Below are 21,655 nucleotides of genomic sequence, written 5' to 3'. Positions count from 1 at the left end.
AACCGATAGTGTTACCTGTTTTAGTACCACAACAACAAAATTAAAAGTGAAGTGTGTCTAATAAGGTTAATTTTTATGCTCGGAATACAAAAACTACAAGGAAGCTGATGGACAATGCAATTTAGAAAGTAAACTATTTTGCTTGCAGCGGCTTTGGGTTAAAAATATGCCTGATTTAAGGTTTTTAAAACTGCAACATTTAGCCTTTTGGTGATGGGTTAGGCCCCAGTAACCACAGACTGGGTACACTGGACAGGGTCAAGGCGGTACATTCTTGTGGCAACCCACCCATACTGCTCTACAGAGTCAGAGAGAAATATAAAAAAGAAGGCAGGGAGAGAGAGAGAGAGACAGTAAAAGAAGGGCTGTTTGTTCCCCACCAGGAACAATCTGCTCTTTAGGCTGGAATGGGCAGTCGGACCCAGCGTGAGAAAAAGAGGGCCTTTAACATTGTGGCAGAACCGCTGACATCAGCGTGCTGAGGAAAATGATGGAAGAATGAGAGAGGGAGGAGGGCACTAAAAGCAGATAAGAAAGAGACAATGAACACTGAAGAGAATGTAGACTCATAATTTTAAAACTTATTGGAAAGGTTAATAGATGCCAAAAAACTCACTGTAAAGTGAACCTATAGTTATATCTAGCCATGTAGTTTCACTTTGTGCTCTACCTTCTTCACATCAGGGCTGGGCGATATGGCCTAAAATTGACATCCAGATATATTTTTGCTATATCCTGATACATCATATATACCGCGATACTTTGAAATTGCCTCTCAGCAGCTGTATTTAATTCAGCCCCAAATGACACTAATTTGGTGATAAACATAGACTGCTCCATTGGATTTTTAAATAAAATTGTTTGCAGAAAGTAAAAATCAATATAAAGTTTAATTTAGCAGTTTTATTTTGAAAAGGACTTCATTTAGTCTTTTACTAATAAATCAAAAATACATAAATCATGAAATACTCAGTCTTTTACAGTGTATGGAAAGTCCTGAAATGTTTTCTATGTTATGTTTACTATTGCTGACTATAAAATGATTATTTCCGTCATTAACGGTGAAGCAAACCTACACAAAACTCACCAATCATGCATGCAGTAAATGGCCAAAACCCTGCAGTCTAGTCCTCCATTCAGGCTCACAGCTGTGGTTATATTAGTCCATTATCTGTGCTGATGAATAGTCATTTTATTCATCGTGGGTGGCAAAAGCCGGGATACATCGAGTGTACTCGATATATCGCTCAGCCCTACTTCACATATATGCTATCACTCAAATTCTGATGGACTATTCTTGAAGACTCACTTTCCGGGAGGTAACTTTGCTTTTGTCAAATTTTAAATGGGTCTTCTGTATTGTTGTTTATATGTCCTAAAGTATGTCAGTTTACCCTTTTATTAAGTTTAATTTCTGAACATATTCACCGTGAGGATTCATGAAGTTCGTGACATGGTAAATCAAACTTGTAAGGAAATGTCTTTAGTAACAACCTTTTTCAGTGAAAATATCAGTTCGAGGAACCAGCAAATTTTCTGATTTTATTACACAACAAGTCAGGACAAGGACATACTGCCATTACTATTATGCCCTAACCCACCCATACAGACCTTCTTGTGTTCACCCTCCATTGTTCTATTGCATTCTCCTAAGTGAGACATTTTCAAAAAAATATCAAAATGTGTAGGTTGTACAGGTGGAGGAACCTTACTTCCTGTGAGTAGCATTTAGTGAAACCTGTTTCCTTCTATATTTATGTCTCCTTCACCCTCAGACTCCCAGCTGGCTGAGTTGTGGTGGCCCGAGGGTGAGATTAGATTTACACAGGCCGCCCAGTAGAACTTTCTTAGGGAAGAGTTCATAATATTTAGTAACACATTGGGTTGGGGCAGTTAGCTAAGGTTACAAGTATTTTAGGGGTGTATAATTTCTTCAAGAGCCTGTTTTGCTGTAGTATCCCTGGTTGTTTTTTTTAAACACAGCAACACTTTGTCTCTTAATTGTCTAGCTATTTGGTCTTTGTCATTATTTGCAAACGCAATGATGGCATTGACTGGTTGCCAGGAGATTTATGATGACAGAGGGGAAGCAGATCGATTGAAGCTGGGGTGTTGTATGTTAGTTGGCAACACCTTATATACACAGATCACTGGGGCATGAGTCATGTTCATAGAGCGTCACAGTGTGAACAGCAGATCTTTTTGATTCATGTTTTATATGGTCATTACTCTTCTTTTGTTCTGTGTTGTAGTATTTAGGTCATAAAGAGGTGGAAAATCACTTTGAAGGTACAGAGAGTTTCAGGAACACTGCCGTGTCAGACAGGTTTACTCTATTTTTAAAATGCTTGAGGATTTTATGGACTGTGGCCAATTTGTTAAATATTATACACTCACTGATCACTTTATTAGGTACACCTCTTAAGCTGCTTATTACTGTAAATATCTGATCAGCCAATTACATACAGCTACCGATGCACTTAGGCTGGTAGACATGGTCTAAAAACATATGTTGACTTTTCAAAAAGCAGTTTGTGTCTGTCTGATGGTTTTTGGGGTTTTTCTTTGACTGTGTATATGGGTGAGTTTTAGACCAATTGAGAAAGCCTGTGTGTGCAGACGTGCTCAGCCCATAGCGGGTATGCTTCACATGCAGCCTGACCAGTTGGGGCACATTCTTCTGCGCAGCAGCTCAACACGTCACCAGGCATCCTGCAGGCAGGCTGCAGAGACTCTGATGGAAAACACAAACCAGTTACTGCTGGCACTGAGTGTAATGTACAGCTGTTTAGGTTGGGCTGTGCGGTCTGTGTCGACTGAAGGACAGTTTATGTTTAACAGGGAAGAAATTGAAAAGAATGGATGTTTTAGTTTGTGGTGATGCTGAATAGGAAAGAGCTGAAATATGTGACCATTTTCCTTATTTAATCTTAAGTTACATAAATGGGACAGTCTTATTTCATTTTCATTTACCAAACAGTGTGATGTAATTAGGGCTGCAGTAATAGATTCTTTTTGTAGTCGAGTACTCTATCAATCCTTCTGACAATTAATCGAGTACTCTAATAAGAAATATTGCATTTTTTTTAATCAGTCACTTTTGCTTTTTTTAAGAGAAGTAGTACTAGACTAATTAGAAAAGAAGCTGAGCCCCTTAAATGAACTACTTTTATATTAAGAATTGGTATTAACAGGTACTCTAAAGAAAATATATTTTACAAAGTGCAATGAAGTTCTGATGACAACTTATACTTCTTAAAGTTACAAGGAAAGGAAGTTAGATAATTACATAAGATTGTGCCATATTTGGGGTTTTAGGGATCCTCTCCCAGGAAATGTTTGGTGCCAACACTTTATTTCTTTCATTGTCATTTATATTTATTTTCCAATTTGCCATTAAAGAGTTACTGCGCCAGGACCATGGAGATCAAAGGCAGGTGCGCGCTGATCGTCTCAATAATTTTTTTAAGTATGACGTGATGAGCCTAAAATGTATTAGTGCTTCAAAAAGCTTGTTTAGTTTAGTTTATTTTAGGATCATTTAGACTACCAAACAGGCACAGTAAGGAACCTGTATGGATTAAACTGGTCCCCAACGAGGTGATTTTTTTTTTCTTTTTTTCTTTTTTTAACCTGAATTTGATATGATATATTTGATATAATTTTAACCATTATAACTAATGCTGTCAAACAATTAAAATTTTTAATCAGATTAATCACAGGGTTGCTGTGGATTAATTTCGATTAATCATGATTAAATACTATTCATTTTTAATCTGTATTAATCTTACTGAGACCCCGATGTTCAGTGAGGATGGTTTGTTGCAAGCTTGGTGACACATTAGCCAAAGTGCTAGCAGAATCCCGACGAACGTATGCTTCGCATTAATGTGGTATTTTAAGCTGGAAGTGCTTTGGTGAAAAGAAAACTCCTTCTTGCAGGATGTGTTGTACTGGTCCATCTTGGTTTTTTTTGTACTCAGATTTCCCATCGAGAGGGCCAACGTGCCATTTAGCGTCTTCCATATCGAGTTGGTTGGTCACTACCGGATCAATGGCCCGTTTGCGCATGCATGGCAGCATGCTCGACGGTAACTTGGACAAACTGCCCGAAATGCATTGCCAGAGACGTTTCAGGGATTTTGAGTCATTCTGCACTGTAGATGGGTTAATTACGTTAAATTTTTTTATCAGATTAGTCATGATGATGGATTAATCTGCATTAACTCAACAATTTTGACAGCCCTAGTTACAACAGTTACAACATATAACTGGGGCTGCAAGCAGCACTGAAGGGCCCTCGCACCCCGGTGCAGGTCAGGGTGTGGTGCAACCGACAGTGTGTGGCAATAATGGGGTGTAGACAAACCCGTGCAGTGTGCTGCAGCACAGCAGAGAGACCATCTTTGAGCATCCTTGGATGAACGTTCTGTCTTTCACATCATTACGGGCCAATCAGAGCGACAAAATATGCGACATTGTAGCTTCAAACTGAAGTGTGGCGCTACCGACGAATAAACTCCATAGATAGCTGCATAATGCGAACCATGGTGACTGTAGACATGTCAGTACCTGAGTTTTGTCATTTTTGAAAAGAAAACAACTCAATGCTGTTCTTGGTGGATTCCAAGATGGATTCACCAGTAAGAAACATGGAAACGGGTGAATCCATCTGCTTTGCAAGGTTAGGGATGCATGACCTGCATGACATGGATTTTTGCCAGTGTCCAATATGCCAACATTTACAAATGAATTTATTCTGATATAAATATTGATACCAAGCTACGATTTCACATATTCATAGCATGGAATAGATTTCACATTTATCTGGACAACAGCCCATACACAGTGATTGGGAAGGGCAGAACCTTTTTAAAACTTGTTGGATAATTAGACAAGTATTCTTTCCATCACAGTCATTGCGGGACAATCAGAGCAACAAAACATATGAAGTAGTAGGCATCTGTAGTCCTGGTGAGTAAATGGCATTACATGGGCTCCACAGGCTCCCTGTATCATTTTTCACTATCAGTGGAGCCAGTTGGTGAATCAAACTCATGCCGAAGCCAATCAAGAGAAGAGCAAAAACATCTTTTCTACCAAAAAATGCTTAAAATGCAGTCCTTGCTCTTCTTAAAAAAAATAAAAGCTGCTTGTAGCTACTGCCACTGATTCCCCATGGTTAAATGGACCAACCTTATTGCAGAGGAGGCTTTTAAAGTATGAGCATTATCTTTAACCTAAATTACCCCCACAAGTAGGTCTGTCTTTTCTATTTGTATTGTTTCTATCTCCATAAAAATAAAGTTTGGCTAAAGAGCAAGTCGAATAAACCTCATGTTGAGAATAGACCATGACAAAAAAGACAACTGCGCAACAAAAACCTATTCAATCAGTTTGTCTATCCAAACATCACCAAGGAATATTGTTTTCCTGAATGCCAACACTGACATTACTCATCTTCTAAAAGTGTGTGTCTTCATGTGAGTGTGTATGTGAAGGTATGCATAGTTTTTGTATTGGTCTGTGCCTGTTGTATGTGTGCTTCTATTGTGCTATAATTCCTGTGTGTCTTGTCTGAACTGAAACTCCACACCCTGTCCAGTGCCAGCTTGCTGCTTTAACCATGTTATCTTAGCAAGCATTGATTAAATAAGAGTGACATCACACAGCAGGTATGCTGCACGCCACCTGTGGCTGACCCTTGACCATTTGTTATCACAGGATGATCATCATTACACAAGCCTTGTGTGTCAGAAAATACTGCTCAGAGTTAGAATAAATCCTGTGGAGTTTCTCTTGTCTGTTTGCATGGACGTCATGTTTGTGCATGTCAGAGAGAAACTGTACGAGGAGGAAATGAAATGTGAATGGTGGAAGTTTCTGTTGCCAACAAGACATCGTTTAGATACTCTGCTCTTTTTTCTGTGTTTTCATGTGACTGTTGAATGGGTGTTGTTCACTTGGCAGCTTGTGTTTAGTCGCAGCCTGACAGTTTATCGCACTCTCCAGTATGAATCCAGCTGTTCTCTTACAAAGCGAGTGTGTACTTTCTTCCCTGACCACAGATGTCAGGAAGTGTTTGACTGATGGAGAGCAGGGGGAGCTCTGGGGGTAGTGATGATATACCAGTAAGACTGCAACAACAAATTCATCTTTTTCCTCTTCTACTTCAAGTGATGCAAAGGCAGAAACCTACTTAGTACATGACATTTGTCACTAAGCTCAGATCATCTCAAACTGGTTTCATGAACATCAACAGCCACCAGATCTAAATCCACCAAATCATCTTTAGTACGTGATGGAAGAGAAGATTTGCATCACTGATGTGTTGGAAACAAATCTGCAGAATCTATGTGATGCTATCGCGCCAACATGGACCAAAATCCCCAAAGTGTTTCCATTGTTGCATCTTGTTAAATCTATGTTAAAAGAAATAACTCAGTTCTAAAAGTGAAAGAAGATCAAACTTGGTACAAGAAAGGTGTACCTAATGAAGTGGCAAACAATAGAAATCTAATGTACTCCTTATCCTTTTTACTTACCTTTTATAAAGATTGGCAAAAAATGTTGCGTTCCTGTACTTTTTATACTGTTTTTAAGAATGATATAACCTTTTTGTAAATGACTAGTATAATTAAAAAGTACAGATTGTAAACCTGTATTGTAAACCTTCTTATGGACCTTAACCCTTGTGCGCTCCTCAATTTTACTACCCTCTGGACACCTTCGAGGCAAAAATGCCTCATTGACTTCCATTAAAACCACATTTCTTGATCTCAATGCCATTGCAGTATAAAAACATGCATTCTGTAATGTCAGGATTTCATTTTGAAGAAAAGTAGTGATATATGACATTTTTACTGTAGTCCACCAGATTCAACCTTTTTCCAATTGAAATTCTTTTTTTTTTTTTTTTTACCAAATATGTTATGTTATATGTTAAACCTGTTTACTCCTATATTTATGTCTCTTACCCTTAAGACTTCTCACTGCCTAGAGTTAAATTAGACCAAAGGTGAGCTATAAATTTAAAATTATACTTTAAGTTTTGTACTAATACAATTTGGTGTAACACTGTTTTGGTCCGTATTACCTTTGTTCAAATTAATAAAGTTTTGAAAGCTAAACATTCCAGCTAAATAACTCTAGTTTTACTAAATTTAAAAGATCCTTACTTGACCCATTTCATGCTGGCATGTGATCATTTACAGATAACGATGGGTTAGATAATGTAACTGCCTTTTTCTTTCATTATTTTTAGGCTTTTTGTCTTTATTAAATAGGTTAGTCAAAAAGAGACAGGAGATATGCAGAGAGAGAGACTGAGGAAAGCACAAAACACATGCCAAGACTGGTACTAAAGCCTCTGTATATGGACACCTCTTCTACCAACTGAGTTAAACTGGCACTTAGATAGTGTAACTGACATTTTGTATGGCTTTTATGCCTGTGAGTATGTTAAGTCTGTGTGACCTCTGTGTTAAATTTTCCAGAATTTTTTATGAAGTTTAAAAAATGTGTTGTCATGTTTTAATTATAAAAGTGGTATAATTGAAAGAGAGTGAGAGAGCTCTATTGAGATTACTCAGATCAAATTTATTATTTATTCATTGTGCCAAGTGCAAAGTTTGGTGTGGGGGAGATTATGGTGTGGTTGTTTTTCAGTAGCTGGGCTTGGCCCCTTAGTTCCAGTGAAAGGAACTCTGAATGCTTCAGCATACCAAGAGATTTTGGACAATTCCATGCTCCCAACTTTGTGGGAAAGGTTTGGGGATGGCCCCTTCTTGTTCCAACATGACTGTGCACCAGTGCACAAAGCAAAATCCAAAACACACTCCAAACACACTCCTAAACCTTGTGGAAAGCCTTCCCATAAGAGTTGAAGCTGTTATAGCTGCAAAGGGTGGACCGTCATCTTATTAGGCCCTATGGATCAAGAATGGAATGTCACTTAAGTTCATATGCGAGTCAGTGCAGATGAGCGAATACTTTTGGCAATATATAGTATATCTCATATGAATACAACCAAGAAAAAATACATATTTAGTGCTCTTCAGACTGATTTTGAAACTCTGTTTCTCTGAGTTTCTGTGCATCTACACCAAAAATAGCTGAGGCTGGGGCATTTGTTTTTGGGGGTCTGTTTGTCCATCTGTTCTCTAGCCTGTCCATCTGTCTGTCCGTCCATCCTGCTCATTCTTGTGATTCAGTATCTGAAAATCTAAAAAATCTAGACATTTTCTTTGGTTAGCCATGATTTTCATAGGAATGCTTCTGACAACTGTGATGTGTTAGATACGTATCTCGACTTTTTTTTTAAGAACTTAGAGACTTTTATTTTAATGTATTTGGTCAAACACACTTTTCTAACATAAAGCCAATGCAGGGTAAGGCCATACTGTGTACCCTTGATTTACAGCCAAGGTGATTCTTACTTACAGTTTTTAGTCACGAGTAAAACTCTCCTGCTGTTTATACCTTCAGGTGTAAGTGTCAAAGCTTTATGGTTTACATCTGTTTTCAAATGATGCTGGTTGGAGCAAAAACAGTTGAGCCTAGTGCTTAAAGACACTGCACAATAGCAAATGTTTAGAGTTTTAGGTTTATTAAAATGGTACAAGACATAAATGTAAGATTTGCATATATGGTAGATTACTCAGGTTTACGGCTGGCTGTTTGAGCTACATAATCATCAGGCAGAGCTGAGTTTAACCTCTCGCCTTCTTTCCCTAGATCATGATCGAGTTCTGCCCTGGAGGTGCTGTGGATGCCACGATGTTAGGTAAGCCTCTCCCTCCCTCTCTTTCTCTCTTTTTGCTCTTTATATATTTTTATGAATGCTCCTCCTTCCCCCTGCTCACAAGAGTTGAGATCTTCATCTGCAGCAGAGACGTGGCTAAACTTGTCCCTTCAGCTCTGACTTTTAGGTGTTAGGAAGCATTAAATCCTGCTTTTCCTGCTTTTCTTTAATCAACAATAGAAACAGAATTTAATACAATATTGTTAATTACACAAAATGTAAACATGTATTAAGACTTCACTATTTCAGCCGTGATTGCTTCTGAAGGCAGTCAGAAGAAGTCAAGTCCTTCAGTGTGGGAAACCCCCCTGGTGTGTTTTTACTGGGTAATCCACATGCTCATATCTGTCTGTAGCTCCTCTGCAGCTAGCCAAACACAGGCACAGCAGAATAAAGTCTGCAGGGCAGGACTGCCTCTGATGTGTGAAGTCTTCTCTGATCTGGGTTTACATATCCAGAAACATAATCTGAAAGACTTCATTATATCCTCACAGGTTTTCTTTCTCTGTTTTCTCTCATAGAGTTCCCACAGCAGATCAGTTCTGCAGACTTTCTGTGTCTGTGACTGTACACACGTTGACTATAGAATGGGCTAAATCTATATTACAGTGTTGTCGTCTCACAGCGCTCATTATCACTCCTGTTTTTTTTTTTTTTTTTTTTTTTTATCATCCCTCTACACCTAACCCTGTTTTTATCTCTAAATGATCCTCAGAGCTGGATCGTGGGCTGACAGAGCCGCAGATTAAGGTGGTTTGTCGTCAGATGTTGGAAGCCCTGGTTTACCTGCACAGAATGAAGATCATCCACAGAGACCTGAAGGCCGGGAATGTCCTCCTCATGCTGGACGGGGACATCAAACTCGGTGAGGAATTATGTTGTGGTAGTTTTATGTGCTTGTTTTGTTCTCTTAAGTTAATATTTATCATTATAAGCAAGTCATCCTTGACAGTGACTTCTTTTTGCATCATACTGTTAAGTAACACATTCTAATAAAAATACAATATCGTTCCGTGCGAAGATGTGGTAATTTAAAATGCAATACTTACTACAATTTTTATTTAATTTTTTTACACAATCCAATTATGTCCAAGTCTATAATTGGTCAACATGTTGAGATATTATGAGATGCTCAACACGTGGTCAAAAGGAAGATTTGAGTCTTAAAACTTTGTTTGTTTTTGCTCCAAGACATGCATTTGTCATGTATGACCTCCGAAGTTTGATGAAGTTTTAATGGGTAAGCCAAGGGACAACAAAACATCCTGTCTCTTAGAGGATGACACTTTTTTGATAATATCAATTAATCAATCTCAGCACTGATCTGCTGTCACTGTCCATCGTTGAATGATTGATGGTGTTTGCCTATGGAACTGGGTGTTTTTCTCATTTATTTTGGTGAAGCTGGCAGTTAGTGTTACATGACTAAAATGTAAAATGTAAAATGGAAGTAAAAATAGAATGCAATGATTGGTAAATCTCAAACACATATTTTACTCACAATAGAACATTAACAACATATCAGATGATGAAACTGAGACATTTGAGCAAGTCATAAAAAATATTATCTTATTTTAAATCCGATGGTACCAACGCATCTAAAAAAAAAAGTAGTGATGGGAGAACAAAAGTTGAAAAACAGCCAGAGGAATGTTTTGCAACTAATTAGGTTAACTAGCAACAGGTCAGTAACATGACTGGGTATAAACAGAGTATCTAAGAGAGGCAGTTGTTTACAAATCTGTCAAAAGATTGTAAAACAATCTCCCAAAAAAGGTTCCTCAAGGTAAAATCATAAAGACTTTGAATACCCCACCAGCTGCTGTACATAATGTCGTCAAAAGATTCAGATAATTTGGAGAAATCTCTCTGGGCAAGGGACAAGGTCAAAGGTCAATATTGGATGCTCTTCAAGTCCTCAGGCAGCACTGAATTTAAAACAGGCATGATTCTTTACATGAAATCACTGCATGGACTCAGTAACACTTCCAGACATCATTGTCTGTCAAATGCATGCAAAGAAGAAGCCAGAGGTCAACAAGATCCAGAAACGTCCCCGTGTTCTCTGGGCCAGAACTCATTAAAACAGACTGAGGCAAAAGGAAAAACTGTTCAGTGGTCAGAGGAACCGAAATTTACATTAAAAAGAACAGAAGACATGGATGCTGTGTCCTGTGGACTAAAGAGGAGAGGGACCATCCAGCTTGTTGTCAGCACACATTTCTAAAGCCTGCATCTCTAATGATATGAGGTTGCATTAGTGCCTATTGTGGTACTATCAATGCTGGAAAGTACACAGAGGTTTTTAGAGCAACATATGCTCCCATCCAGATAACCTCTCTTTCAGGGAAGGCCTTGCATATTTCAGCAAGACGATGCTAAACCACATCTCTCATAATAGCATTTGCAGTAGAAGAATCCGGCCTGCCTGCAGTCCACACCTTTCACCAATAGTGCCATAGACAGAAAAAACAAAGCAAGTTGCACAGGTTAGGATTTAGGCTACATGCAAAGAAGAGATTTCATTCAACCTTACAAAGAAAAAAACATCTCACAGCCAAAATAATATAGACTGAACTAATTTTCCATACAAAACACAAATTCTCATTGGTTGTTACAGGTTTTCCTGGTGCTCCAGTGTTGTTTCTTTGGCTTACATGGATGCTGCGGTCAAACATTTACACTCTCACACACACACACACACACACACACACACACAGTTAGGGGCCCAGTCCCCTCCTGTGGCGCTGTAGGAGGATCATAAGCAGGCGTTGCGTGGGAAAACGGCATGCTCTGAATTTTTGCGTATTTTCATTTTATTGGATTTTTAAGAGTTCTCCGCATTCCTCACATTACACAGCTGGTTTGGTGGATCCATCCCAACTGCCTGTGTGTTTTAGATTAAAGTGTCATTTCCAGAGGGGGGACCTTGGATCATAGATATATTTAAATGTAAATTGTCTTTATGTAAGTGTCATTAAAGGAAATGCCGAAAGGCCGTTTTTTTCTGTCTGCCTGGCATTCTGATCCTCAAGAATAAAAACAAAAATAACTGTCTCTGTTTTGCTTTCGTGTTGTTTTACTTTCTTTACCGTATTTGGCTCCCTGTCATTTTGCACTCAGTCGTGACCAAAAAACCAAAAACCCTGAGTACAGAGTAAATCTCAGTAACACAGGGCTGGAGACCTTTCTTCTTAGCTTGCTTTAGTTTATTTAATTTAATTTTATTTTCATGGAATAGTAATCCATATCTTTAATAGAAATCCACCCTTTTCAAATGACACATTTTGTTAGCCGATGCGCTCTTTGATTTGGACTTCTACTTCCTGGTAAAGTCCCCTTTTCTGCCTGATATTCCTCCCATACACGCCACAGTTTGATTCAGCATAATCACAGGGAGTTGCCTCTTTAAACTCATTAAGTCATGACACAGACTCATTTACAGCCTCCAAACCTGTTTGACTGAATGAAAGCAGCCATTAACTTTTTTTTTGGTCAACCAAATGTATTAAATCCACCTCTGACACATGGCGTTAAACATCATGTTCCTCCAGAACCCCCAAAAATCTGTCATTGTCCCCCTCTTCTTATTTGCTCACACAAGGATCAATAACAAAGGCAAAGAAGTTCAAAACAAGCGGCAAAACATAATTTTTAAGATATGTATTTGATCATATCACAGTTTTTAGCTATAAAGATCCCAACACAAAATGACAGTCAGAGAGGGTTTCACAGGGGATTTCAGGGGAAAAAGAGTGTGATTGACCCTTTAGTTCACACTGGTTTGACATCAGCAAAACATTCCTGTCTTTTGAGATTTTTGTCTTTGTAGGAAGTAGAACTTCTTCCTGCTAAAGTTTAGGCTGCGACCGTCCAAATGATACGTTTAACCAGGAAGTCAAAAACATTTGAATTGTAGTCTTTCAAACCGAGACAGTCACTTAAGTCCCCGTAATAGAACATGCCAGTTTGTAATTGAAGCAGTCAGCCTGCTTCCTTGTGAGTAAAAACCCCAGGTCCCTGCCAAACACTTCTTAACCCTGGCACGATATTATGTGTGGCACGTAATATCCTTACTTCTTCCAGAGAAAAATGTGAAAACAACAGCCCTGTAATCTGAAGGCCAAGCCGGGGAACGAGGGGTAGCTTGTTTGGGGAAACAGGCCTGCTATAAATTCTGTCTTTGTACATGTGCTCATTACAAAGTCATGACAGTTTTAAAGTCTACAAAGTATCTGTCTGATGGAAGTTTTTGAACTGGCTCAACTCCCTTCTACTAGGGAATGCCTTTGGGGAACTTCTTTCACCTATTTCATGTTATTCTTTCTTTTTTTTCTGTGTTTACTCCTGTAGCGGATTTTGGAGTGTCTGCAAAAAACACCAAAACCTTACAAAGAAGAGATTCTTTCATTGGAACACCATACTGGTGAGTATACTGAGACGTCACACTACGTCATTTACCCACACAGCAGCCTCATAACTAAGGGTCTATTAACAAAATAAAAAAGAAATATTTTATTCAAATTGTTTTAATATTTTCTGATCTGTGTTTCAGATATTGCACAGCTAATTTTAGAATTTGATTGGTTTTACATTTGTATTCACATCTGGAGATTCATAACCTAACATGAAAGCATAGCACAGCATATACCTTACCCTACCCTACACTCATGGCTTTGTGCGCACACATCTGGCTGTCATTACTTCTGTTAATAAGAATAAAAGCAGCTTTACATGAGAAGGGCAGGAAATATAACGTTAACTCTTATGGGTTTTTTTTTCTTTTCTAGGAATTTAGTTGAAAAATAATTCTCCAAAAAATTAGTGTGTTTTCTTGAGCTTTACCAGTGGAAATCACTCTCTCTCTTGACCTTTTGCCCAGTGTGCACATTTGACAAAATAAATGATGATGCAGAACAGGAGCAGTGTGCAGGATTTTTACCCATTAAACTTCAGTTATATCTCCTAAGTCAGGGGTGTCCAAACTATGGCCCGGGGACCTAATGCAGTCCATGGACCATTTTTGATCGGCCTGCATCAAATTCTAGAGATAAAATGAAATATGGACCACATTAAAACATGAAGATTGTGCTTAATTGTATAGTACTTCTTGTTTTCAGAGCAAGGCATGCTACCATGTTAAATCTGTAAAAAAAAACATTTAGACAAGAAGATGTCTTGATTAATAACGTCCTGATGGATTATCACAGCAAATAGTTGTAACTTTTCAGGGGCAGAGACAGTGGTAGTCAGGGCTTACCTTGGCCCCCTGAAATCTGTTTGGCTCCCCAAAATCCTGAAAATGACTGTCTGTTTGCCCTGTCAGCCATTAACTAGCCATTAACTAGCCATTTAGGCATACTCAATCACTAGGCATGTATTAACTTGCATTGGATTAGTCTTACTAACTTTGAAATCTTAATGGTGAGGATTATTAAAGTGGCCCCACCATCCTAATGTATTTCTGTATATGGCCCTCTGTGGAAGAAGTTTGGACACCCCTGTCCTAAGAGTGCTGCTTGATGAAGTAGTTAGATAAGGCTTAGAATATAGGCAGATGCCAAAAAGGCTACTTTGATCTGTTGACGACTACGCCAAGCTTTGAAAAGTGCTAAAATATATACATTCTTAATTCTTATGCTACTTTTGTGTAAAGTAAAAAAAATAAAAAAATAAAAAGAAAATTAAAGAAACAGCAGCAGGCAGGAGTTTAAAAAAAAAAATCTGTCTAAAGCCTGGACAAGCGGTGTCACACAACACTCATGTATTGTACGTTTCCATGAAGCGGTCCAGTTTGGTTCAGTACAGTTTTGCCATGGTTTAGCACATTAAGCTCAGTAGAGCTGGTTGTTTGGCTCCCAAATGGCTCTTCATTTGGTCATAGTTTGGATTTTTAAATGTTGAGTAAATAACAACAAAGGATGGGGAAAGGAAACTTGCACTGGTAAGGGAGCTAGCTACCCCGGCTAACGTAAAAGAGCTATTTTGTAGCACAGGCTCGTTCACGAAGGGTTCTTCATCTCTCGGTCAATGCAAAGGTTTATTTGGTTGATAGTATGTCACTGTTTCAATTACAATCATGCTTGTGACAAAACGAGGATTTTTTTTATTTGTTAAAGAGGCTTAGCTAGCTTCTTGGCTCAGAAGATTCCTCAAGACTCCCCTTATCTAAATAGACGGTGCTAAAAAACACATATTTGTAAATTGTATGGATTGTTTACAGTGTATACAGAAATTTTCTGATGATTATTACTGCATAAAGGTCCATTTAGAACTTTTAAGTTCGAACTTTCCTCCGTTCCCATTCATTCCTAATGGCTGTCCCTCACTTCCTGACCTAACAGACATTCAGGATCACGTGATTGCAGACAACCTGTACTGTGTACAGTTAAATTTGAATTATCAAGGGCCATTACCGTGATATCCAAACCAACAGTTGACTTGAATCCCTGTATGTGAGCCATTGGTAAATGCTTGTTGAGAACAGCTATCCTGAAAGCCATAGCTCCTCTTTTATTCATGAAAGAGCATAATGTTGTGTATACACGCACACACTCAACCCATAAATCATCTCAGGACTTTTATCTTTCATTGTTGTCACAACAGCCGAGCCTCCATAGCTAGACAAATTGTAAAGGTACCCTTGAAGTTTGAGTCACATTGAACCTTGTTCCATGCTGTAATCCCCTGTGTGAGGAGAGCTACGGCTTGTTAATCATTCACTAGAATAGGTTATCATCCATCAGGACAACCTCCCTGCTCAAGAAGAAAGGCTGTGCCTTTATTTTTCACAATAGTGGTTGATCTAAAAAGAAAACATGGCCTTTTTGTTTTATTTCTTTCTCTGAATGGCACTGATTTATTAAAAAAAGGAAGATTTTTTTATTGCACTTGGGTAAATCTGAGATTTTGGGTCATGGAGTCATTATGCAGATTGTCAGCAAACACAGTCTGACCAGGTGGAGCATGCTCCATGTTGACACATGCAAACAGTGAGCAAGAGAGTACAAGCCCTCCTTATCATCCTGCAGTGATCATCACCAAGTCATTTCCTGCCTCTGCCCACATATAACTGTCATAGATACTGCTGTACCACAAACTATTGATCTGTAGTGCTGAAATCTTTAAAAGCTCTGTTATTTTTAGATAAATAGTATTGGAGCCTTTATCTTCTCTTTCATATCTAGAACAAGAACTAAGCCTGGACTCTTCTACTACATTAATGTTTTAATAGATTTGCTACATATTGTCCTTTTCATTTTAACCACGGCCATATCTCTGACAGTTTATATTACATTCTACATTAATTAATATCATAATAACTGAATTAAGACAGTGCACATGAATCATTCTACAAGCACTTTGTGCTAAAGTATAGTACTATGCAGGACTTGGGCATGTCTTGGCGAAAATTTGAGGCTGGAGTGAGGCATAGATTTGGCAAGTAAGCAGCCTGAAGGCACCATGGGGCTAGGAGGAGGATTGACACAACCCCAGTTGTGCTATGGATATCTCTGCATATTACCAGGGGTGTGAGAAAATAATCTGTTACCCCCCCAAAGACCAGGGTGGAGTAAGGGGTGGATGTGGTGAGTGAGCATGGCTTAGGGCACCGTCCTGGTGGATAGTGGGGTGACCACAGGCCCCTGACAGAACGTTCATCTAATCACACTCCGAGTTTTTTTCAAGGCCTCTGCCTTTCCCCAAACGTTTCCTATTGAAGCTTTCCCAGATGGATGCGTGAAACAAATCCATGTGGCATGTCAGGTTATGGCTACCCCCCATTCCCCCTCTCCAGTCCCTTATCTGTCCTCCTAAAACCCATACTTTCAAAAAACAACAAGGCTCCTGTTGGGATTTTTGGTTTGTGTTAATTTTGCTGTCCCTTGTGGATAAAGCCACACTTCTAATTGCTTTCTAAAGCGTGATCTGTAAATGTAGAGCTCTACTTTTTAACACAGAAAAGTCATCCTGCTTTTTATAAACGATCTATAAACATGTTAACCTGACACACCAGATGGATTTGTTTCACACATCCATCTGGGAAAGCTTCAATAGGAAACGTTTGGGAAAAGACAGAGGATTTGAAAAAAACTCGGAGTGTGATTGGATAAACGTTCTGTCTGCCACATCTCTACGGGCCAATAAGAGCAACAAAACGTGATGTAGCAGCTATCGAGCTGCACACGCACAGCTACCGAGGAATGACGCAAACATGGCGACTGTAGACATGTCAGTACATGACTTTTGGGGTTTTTGAAAAGAAAACAACTCACTGCTGTTCTTTGTTCTTCTACTAATGAAGAAATGTCGTCAAGTTCTGATAAAACTGGCACTTTAGCAGCATCCACGCAAAGCTCTTCCTCCGGCCTCTTGTTGCTGCTTGTTTACATCACGAGTCTGCCGCGCCTGAAAGTACTGCCCCTAGTAACTGATTGGTCCTGTCACTTTCTAACCGGGCCCAAACGGTTCAGACAGGAGCTTTGCAAGATGGATTCACCAGTGAGAAACAAGGAAACAGGCGTATCCATCTGCTTTGCAAGGTTATAAACATGTCCCATCCTGTAAATCTTTTCAGTTATAAATGAGGATCAGACGGATATTATACATTTGTTACATGAATGGTTTCTCTCTGGTTTCTCAGTATTTGAGTTTATTTAAAGGTTAAATTGTTGTCACAGCTCCTGAGATGTGTTGGTAATTTTTTCCAGACATTTTTGTCTCGAACAGACCCAAACATCTGATTGTTTGTTTATGTCAATGTGAGCCAAATAAAGTCGTGACAAGTTAGTGCTTTGTCCTCCTTGGAATTTGAGATATGCTAGCTTTTTATATCTTTTTTAAACTTAGGCTTGGCACTCTACTGAGAACCCTCATTGATGCCCACCATTAAATCAAATTTGGTTTATGCCTTGACACGTCTACTCATGTCTGTCCTCTGGTTTTGTGCTCTATTGTTGTTTTTTTCTGGATAACCATGTATTGTAGTTGGGGAAAGCCTCTCCAAAAGTATTGGAACGGAGGGCCCAATTCCTTTATTTTTGCTGTAGACTAAAAACATTTGGGTTTGACACAAAAAGATGAATATAAGACAAGAGATCAATGTTTCAGCTTTTATTTCCAGATGTTTACATCAGAAAGAGACCATCAGAAACTTTTCAGTAGAAAGAAATGGTAATAAATCTAAAGGCTTCGCTGTTGACAATGCCTTAGGAAAGCAGGTGTTATGATTTAACAAGTTACTGTGTTAACTGGTGACTGTTTAATATGTCAGTGGTTGTTGTAGTTACAACATTGTTAAAACAGCACTGAACATTTACTGTTATGCCTAAAATATGTAATAAAGATATGAATTTACTGAAACCGTAGTCTCTGTTGTGAAACAGACCTTAGATCCTGTCATTTTTATTGTCCGTACCAGTCAGCAGTTTCTGTACTTATTTTCACTCAGAGTAAATGTGTATTTATGATGTGAACTCAGATGTATGAACTGCTTCTAAAATAGGCTACATTATTTTAGTTTAGCACACTTAGCATACATATTACCTGGGATTGTTCAATCCACAGTAAGTCTTAAATTTTTTTTTTTTTTTTTTTTTAAATGGGACAGGTTGAGTAACTCATCAGTTTGTCAGTGTGTCAGACACAGTAATGTCACATTACTGGTGCTAAGTACTAGTGTCACTAATGCTAACAGCTCAGCTTAGGAGCAACACACCTCCCTGCTGTATTTGTTCCTCAGGGAAGGTGCAATAAAGTAAAGTTTTAAAAAAGCAATTCTTGGATTTTTTACAGCTCATCTGTATGTCTACTAACTAAACAAGTGCAAGCTACACAAAGCTGTAAAAACTCTATAGGAGTTTTGGGGTTTGAAGTTGATTGACATGACATGGTTTTATAAATCGAACCGTGAGACAGAATTTATTGCCTTAATTTGTTGCCTTAATCCTTTTTCTGTATTCACCAGGATGTTATGATTCAAAATACTGTTATTATTGTAGTTGTAAATGTATTTAACATTTATGTTGTTGTCTCAATTTACTCAAAAAAGCACATCAGCAATTTCTTGTCACAATGTTTGTTTACAGAAACAACACAGCAGTGACGCCTGTTGTCAAAACTAAGAAGTATAATGCAGCCAGTCACAAGCTCTCTGTTCCTATGTTGGCCATGTTTTGTTCTATTTCTAGAATTTGCCAATTTTAGCCAAGTTAGTCTGCAGGTCCTGCTCTACAGCCCGGCTGTAGCCTGGCCATGTGAGGTCACTAGGTGTAAAATCTGAAAACGGCTTGTTTCAGCGCACATTTTCTCTAAGGTGGAGAAAGCGAGGGGGAGGGGGAATGGATTTTTCTGGTACTTGAGGGGATTGTGGACCAGGGGTACATATTTGTGCCTGAAAAAGTGATTTTTGCATAATATGTCCCCTTTAACTTATCTTTAGATCTGATTTGTTAGCCTTAGAGTATAATTTAGGATTCTGTGCTCCATGATGTTTAGTTGCCTCTAATCTTGATTATGATTTTTCTTTCTTTCTCAGGATGGCCCCAGAGGTGGTGATGTGTGAGACAATGAAGGATGCCCCATACGACTACAAGGCTGACATCTGGTCTCTGGGAATCACTCTGATTGAGCTTGCCCAGATCGAACCTCCCCATCATGAACTTAACCCCATGAGGGTGCTGCTGAAAATTGCAAAGTCCGAGCCGCCCACCCTGGACTATCCAAACAAATGGTGAGCACGCTTTAGATATATCTGAGTAAGTAGCATGTACCTATCTAAATAAGTTCATGCTGCACTTAATAAAAAATCAGGGAAATTGGAAAAGAAGAAGTGAAATGTGCTCAGAACACCTACAGTCTTTTTGCACAATTCACAATTCATTAGTTTTGTCTCAGCCTGTAATCATTGTGAAACTAGTGCGTGTATCTTCCTGTCTAGATCTCACTGGGTCATTTAGTTTCTTCCTATTACCAAAGTTTTGCTCACTCACTCTCCTGTAATCTACTGTCGACACTCCATGCATCACACTGTCCTCCCCCTCTCTTCCTGCAGTACTGTTTGCCCTTTGCAAACCTGCAGCAGAGTTTCAGCAGAGAGGCTGAGTGCCAAACTATAACTTTTCTCTATCAGCTTTACGAGTGTGAATGTTCCAAAATGGCAAATGTTAGCACAGCAGAAGTGAAGTTATCAGGTGCTTAAGGGAGATGTGGGGATGTGGAGCTGACTCAGCATGCCTGTTGAAAGCTCTGTTGTAAGAACCACAGCTGTGCATAAAGCTGACCCACATGCAGCAATATTTCAAATCCAGAATTGCTGTTCTTAATGTTGTAATGCTCCCTTTATCACTTCTCTCCCTTCTTAATTTGTCTTGCTTTGATCATTTCTTTTTTTTCACGCTACCCAAGGTCACCAGAGTTTAAAGATTTCCTGAAGAAAGCTTTGGATAAAAACCCAGAGACCCGTCCAACTGCAGTACAGCTCATGGAGGTAAGTTATGATGCAATGTACAGTTAAAACTTAGCATATGTTATACAATACTGCACTTTGGTACGTGATGGTACATTGTCCCCACTCCGTTCTTATCTTGCACAAACACGCATAATCTGCTATTTAAAGCTCTGAATTGGGTGATCTATGTCAGGGAAGTGAGTGGCGCCCCATGCAGTTCACCGACATGTGAATGGGAGTGGAACAGAAGGTGGTATTTTAGCCTTTTTTTTCTTTAAAAGAAAAAATGTAAAAATGCCTGTGTCGCATTTTTAAGCTACATTCAAATTGGTTTTCTTGTAGTGAAACATTGTGATGACCTTTGAAAAATGTTCCCCAAAATCTCAGGCATGAAAATGAAAGAAAAAGTGAACAGGGTGTGGATTAAAACCTGGAGCGCAGTGTCTATTAAAATTCAGAGCCACGGTTTCCTGTCTGTATCCCACAGCTGAGGGGAGAATGCCAACTATTTACATTCCCACTCTCAGCCAATAGCGTGTCTGGATAACCTTTGTGCTCGGCACCTCTGGCCAATTACAGCGAGGCAGAGATGAAACTTCCTCGACCCGGGCCCGCTGGGAATCCTGCATGTGCTCTCCAGTGGGGGGAAAAGAGACGGGTGCGGTCCGGTTTTTGGTGCCGTGCTGGAGGTTTCAGATGTTTATCTTGCCTGCTGCTCCTCATGGCTGTCACATAATATTTAGGGTAGATAGTTTTGCAGTGATGGCATTAAATTCTGCTGGTAATGGATGTCAGATTACGGGAATTTACCATCAGAGTGTGTGATGAGTTTTAGGTCGGACATTATTTGTTGGAGTGTGTTAAACAGATGTGCAGCAAGTGAACAGTAATGAATCCTGGAGGTTTTGTGTGTAACTGTATGAGTATGTGTGACTGTATTGAAAGAATATGCTTGTGTCTGTCCCACATGTTTACAAAACAACATGACACAGTATCAGTCACCGTGGCTGCTGGGAGACCATCTGGATGACTTGTATTTATTAAACTAAATAGAAATTGTCCTCCCACATAGTTTCTCATGGCCTTAATACTCTGATGTTTTTTTTTTTTTTAATTTAATTCATTCATGTCTAATTCTGGGTGTTTTTCTCCTTGACTTGAGAGTATTGATAATCTGAACAACTGAGAATTTGGGCTATTTTATCTCTCAGCCAGCATCGACATACAAACACGCAAATTTATACTTATCAACTTGTGATCACTCTTAATGGCGTCATCTATCCCCAAGCTCTAAACTATGAGTCAGTCATACGTATGTAACTAAAACAACACCATTTATCCCGACCTTGTATGAAGGTGTCTGTGTGAAAGGATGGGCCTGTGCATGGCAGCATTCTGTAAAT

At 39.0% G+C, this 21,655-nt stretch overlaps 1 protein-coding gene across 1 annotated transcript in view; it reads left to right on the top strand.

The window, feature by feature from the left end:
- The window catches only part of stk10 (serine/threonine kinase 10), a 68,099-nt gene that overhangs the window by 23,410 nt on the left and 23,034 nt on the right, over positions 1-21,655 (top strand). The window contains exons 3-7 of the mRNA XM_041801328.1: positions 8,737-8,785; positions 9,519-9,668; positions 13,157-13,229; positions 19,341-19,535; positions 20,210-20,291. Coding sequence (XP_041657262.1) covers positions 8,737-8,785; positions 9,519-9,668; positions 13,157-13,229; positions 19,341-19,535; positions 20,210-20,291 — 549 coding nt within the window. The remainder of the gene's footprint in view (positions 1-8,736; positions 8,786-9,518; positions 9,669-13,156; positions 13,230-19,340; positions 19,536-20,209; positions 20,292-21,655) is intronic.

This window comes from Cheilinus undulatus, linkage group 12, assembly GCF_018320785.1.
Source record: "Cheilinus undulatus linkage group 12, ASM1832078v1, whole genome shotgun sequence".
Classification (NCBI taxonomy): domain Eukaryota; kingdom Metazoa; phylum Chordata; class Actinopteri; order Labriformes; family Labridae; genus Cheilinus; species Cheilinus undulatus.
Note: the sequence above shows the minus strand (reverse complement) of the source record. Positions and strands in the feature narration are given on the sequence as shown.